Source organism: Microtus ochrogaster, unplaced genomic scaffold (assembly GCF_000317375.1).
Source record: "Microtus ochrogaster isolate Prairie Vole_2 unplaced genomic scaffold, MicOch1.0 UNK91, whole genome shotgun sequence".
NCBI classification, from domain to species: domain Eukaryota; kingdom Metazoa; phylum Chordata; class Mammalia; order Rodentia; family Cricetidae; genus Microtus; species Microtus ochrogaster.
This window is the reverse complement of record NW_004949189.1, coordinates 1,082,172-1,086,735: the sequence shown is the minus strand read 5'-3', so window position 1 is coordinate 1,086,735 and position 4,564 is coordinate 1,082,172. Positions and strand designations below refer to the sequence as shown.

At 45.4% G+C, this 4,564-nt stretch overlaps 1 protein-coding gene across 1 annotated transcript in view; it reads left to right on the top strand.

Annotated features, from left to right (window-relative positions):
- Parp2 (poly(ADP-ribose) polymerase 2) overlaps positions 1-4,564 on the top strand; it is a 13,779-nt gene that overhangs the window by 5,900 nt on the left and 3,315 nt on the right. Inside the window, exons 5-9 of the mRNA XM_013355095.2 lie at positions 623-719; positions 1,047-1,122; positions 1,674-1,776; positions 2,618-2,777; positions 2,987-3,125. Coding sequence (XP_013210549.1) covers positions 623-719; positions 1,047-1,122; positions 1,674-1,776; positions 2,618-2,777; positions 2,987-3,125 — 575 coding nt within the window. The remainder of the gene's footprint in view (positions 1-622; positions 720-1,046; positions 1,123-1,673; positions 1,777-2,617; positions 2,778-2,986; positions 3,126-4,564) is intronic.

The window sequence follows — 4,564 nt, the reverse complement described above, 5'->3', positions numbered from 1 at the left end:
AGCACCTAAGTAGGAGGCTGGGTACTCTGGTGCATACCTGTAATCCTAGCACTGGGGAGGCTAGGAGACAGGAGGACACATGGGGCGAGAGACCCTGTCTCAAACCATAATGTAGAATGAAAAAAATACCTTTGAAGGGAGCTTTCAGGAGACTTCCATTAGTGTAGGGTGGGGGTTTTCAGAAGAATCCCATTAATGTAGGATGTTGGGGTTAGGTGTGGGGGCGTTTCAGGAGGATCCCATTAATGTAGGATATGGATTGGGGTAGGGAGTTCCAGGGGATCCCGTTAATGTAGGGTGTTGGGGTTGGGTAGGTGATTTCAGGAAGATCCCATGAATGTGGGGTATGGGGTTGGGTGGGGGGTGGAAGGATTCAGGAGAATCCCATTGATGTTGGGTAGGGTGTTTCAGGAAGTTTCCAGGATCCCAGTTTTAATTCCTAAGAACCCATCATTAAGTTCCTGTTTCTATCCTTACTCTTTGGGATCTATTTATTTTCATCACGCTCTGCTTTTCTTTTTGGCAATTACTGGTGAGTTATAACCAAGGAAGCAGCAATGGTTTGTGAGACTTCCAACTGTAAAACTCTCCTTCTATGATATTATTCTTCCCCTTACCACAGACCAATCTCCAGTTCAACAACAACAAGTACTATCTTATTCAGCTGTTAGAAGATGATGCCCAGAGGAACTTCAGTGTCTGGATGAGGTGGGGCCGAGGTAAAGGCTTTGTGATGGATTGTGTGAGTAGCCATTCAGAAACATCTGTGAAAGGACTCAGGAACCCACTTGGGCTTTTGAGGTTGGGGAGTGGCCAGCATCCTCATTAGGAAGCTCTGTGAGGCTGAGAAGATTCCGTCCATTGGACAGATGGTCCTGCTTACAGGCTGTGACACTTGGCATCTCGTATCGATAGGATCTGTTGCCTGGCCTTTGCACCTTTCCTATCCCTAAGCAGAGAGACCTCGGGGAGATGCCTCGTTCCTGCTAGAGCTGTACTTGGGGTCACGGGCACGGAACCATCTGTCTATGGCATTTCCCTTGCAGTGGGGAAAACGGGACAGCACAGCTTAGTGACTTGTTCTGGTGACCTCAACAAAGCAAAGGAGATATTTCAGAAAAAGTAAGTGCTGAAAAATGAGTTAAAAACATACCCTTCTTGGATCTCTCTTGTTGAAGAATTTCATGTAAGGATAATTGGGCCTAAATGTGGATTCCTTTCTACTCCTATGCCTTGTGATTAGAACATTAAATTGTATCTTTAGTGACTAAATCAACCTAAAACCTCGAAGGTGACCATCAAGCAAAGCTAAGAAGTTAGAAACACTGGAGACTCTCTGCCTGGAGCTTTAAACTGCTCATGGCAATTCTGAGGGCGACTCTCTGGAGTCCAGACACAGGTTTCTCTGTGGGAAAGGCATTGGTTGTCTATCTTTATTTCATATATCAATGGCTTCTGTGTTTTGGGACCTGGGAAACCTTATTCTCAATTTTGCTTGATTTCTTTGTTCCCGTTTTTCTGTTCATTCGGTGTCCTAATTTACAGTCACACTACAGAACGCTGGTGTGTGCCTGAGCTGTGAGGGGACATGGGTTGTTGGGAAATCGCTGTCTGCCTCCCTCTGGCAGTGGGCCTTGATTTGCATGGTTTCCCCACTTCCTTGGACTTCACAGATTCCTTGACAAAACGAAAAATAATTGGGAGGATCGTGAGAACTTTGAGAAAGTGCCTGGGAAATACGACATGCTGCAGATGGACTATGCTGCCAGTGTGCAGGTAAGCCGAAGCCAAAAGCTGTCTGCCAAATGAGCGCCGTCTAGCCAGGTGGTGGAGGCCAGTGCAAGAGCAGAACAGGCTGGGGTATTAGGAGTCACTGCTATCCCCACCTCAGATAACTCCCTCATCTTCAATCCCAAAGGGCTGGAAATGCCTTTCTGTGTCTGTGGTCCTAAGACTGCAGTCTCCCCTGCTGTGTACTAGAGTTTAGGAAACCCAAGGCCCTGCTTCCTTAAGTTCGGTGTTATAGACCAAGAGAGGGCATCAGATCTCATTTCAGATGTTTGTGAGCCACCATGTGGTTGCTGGGAATTGAACTCAGGACCTTTGGAAGAGCAGGCAATGCTCTTATCCACTGAGCCATCTCTCCAGCACCCTGGCTTCACTTCTACACCGCTGTGAGGGGAGCAAGGGCTGGAGGTGCAGGTCAGAAGAATATTTGCCAAGCACACGTGAGGCCTCAGCTTCAAATGTGAGAATCACAAAAAGAAAGAAAAATAATTTTGACAAACTAAGGTTTCCAAGATACTAAGAACTTTCCTGAAACCTCATAGATCTGAAAATGAAGAAACTTTGTATTAATATGATCAGAAGGGTGTGGCCTAAGAGCCTTGTTTGCATACTTAATGACTTTGTTGGAAGGGCCTTTTGTTCCTCCTCTGAGTGCTTCCCTGTGCAAGAGCTATAACAAGATGGGGTGGAAATCACCCTGGCTGCTGTAACAAGATTCCTAACAGAACGTACCAGCATGCAAACACACAGAGGATCACTGTAGCCCTGCTCCCTACGGGGTCTCTAACACACCCTTCAGATATTAGAAGTTGTGTTTGCTTTGCTACAGGACGAAGATAAAGCAAAGCAAGAGGAGTCTCTTGAGACTTTGAAGCCAGAGTCACAGCTGGATCTCCGAGTCCAGGAGCTGATAAAGTTGATCTGTGACGTGAAGACAATGGAGGAGGTGATGGTGGAAATGAAGTATGACACCAAGAAAGCCCCACTTGGTAGGACTTGAGACTCGTCCGCAGCCCTGTGTGTCTCCTGGCTGCTTTAGTGAGCAGTCATGGATTGCTCAAAGCCCCGAGTGAGGCAGCAGGATCTGAGGGCTTGAGAGGGTAATGCTGTTTTGAAAATTGAGTTTTAACTGGGCAGGGGTGTATAGTTTATAGGCATGGGACCCTGTTTGGGGTCTGATCTCTGACTGGGCCTCCAGGAAAGCTGACAGTGGCACAAATCAAGGCAGGCTACCAGTCTCTCAAGAAGATCGAGGACTGTATTCGGAGCGGCCAGCATGGGCGAGCTCTTCTCGAAGCATGCAATGAATTCTACACCAGGATCCCACATGACTTCGGGTAGGGGTGTGCTGTTTCTTTCTTCTGCTACTCACTCTTATTCCGTAGGCAGCTGCAGCAGCTGTGGTCCTCTTAATCCTCTATTCCTGAGGAAATTGTTACCTTAAATAGAACTGCATCCAATAAGATTTGTAGCTAGCTTAGATATGGGAAGTTGGCACTCAGGAAGTAGAGAGACGCCAGCCTAGATAGAGCCTGTCGCAAGAAAATTGTAAAAACAAAAGAAGTATGAGGCGTAATTTCCCAACTTCATTAGAACCATATTCCTGAACTAGTGGAAATTAGCTAACTCACGAGAGAATGAGTCCCCACCCCTGAAAAAAAGAAAAGAGAGAATGCATCTAGCCAATAAGTAAAACACTTTGACACTTTGCAAATCATTCCTCCTCCCATTCCTTTAAGATGACCCACCCACACAAATACCACTTTTCTGGAACCAAATGATTGCTATCAAATGAATAAAACCTCCCATTCCTGTAAGATGGCCCACCCACACAAATACCACTTTTCTGAAACCAAATGATTGATATCAAATGAATAAAACCCATTACCACCCTGTGTGTGTCTGTGTGTGTGTGTGTGCGTGTGTCTGTGTGTCTCTGTGTGTGTGCATGTGTGTGTGTATATCTGTGTGTGCGTGCGTCTGTGTGTCTCTGTGTGTGTGTGTCTGTGTGTGTGCATGTGTGTGTGTGTATATCTGTGTGTGTGTGTCTGCGTGTGTGTGTCTGTGTCTGCGTGTGTCTGTGCATGTCTGTGTGTCTGTGTGTGTGCGGTCCCTCAGTCCTCTGGCCTTGAACATGTTACCCAGGCACTTTCCCTCTGAGCTATATCCTAGCCCAGTTCATTCTTCTTCCTGGTCTTCATTGTTTCCATTTTCTCTATTGCTTTCTGTGAACTCCATGACCTCAAAGTTGCCCCGAATGGTCAAAGGGTTTACCCCTTCTAGGTTGTCTTCAGACTGCCTTATTAACAACAGTGTAGCTTATTTTGAAAAATGATCCCATAGAAGAATTTCAACTCTAGTCCTGAACATGAAAATTTTGATTATTCATGATATGTTTATTTGTAGAAAAGCTAACGATAAATAACCAAATATCCCTAGTATGTAGGTGTGTGTGTATCGTGTGACATCCATAGTGGACAAGTACTGGGTTAATAATTCATGAAAAACTATAATGGCCTCAAGGATGAGAATTGGAATTAAATGATATCAGTCCTATACTCATACTGTGGGCTTCCATTCAGTTAAGATTCCTGAAGTGTTGAAGTCACAGAAATGGAGGTGAAATTAAGGGAAGAAAAGGGGAAGGGGTGGGTTTGGAGACAATTTTCCTGCCCCTTCGTGTAGTTACAAAAATACTCTGAAGGGACAGATTAGGTTGTACAGAATTAAATACAAACGTTAAGTTAAACCTTGAGCACTGAAACAGTTTGTAGCT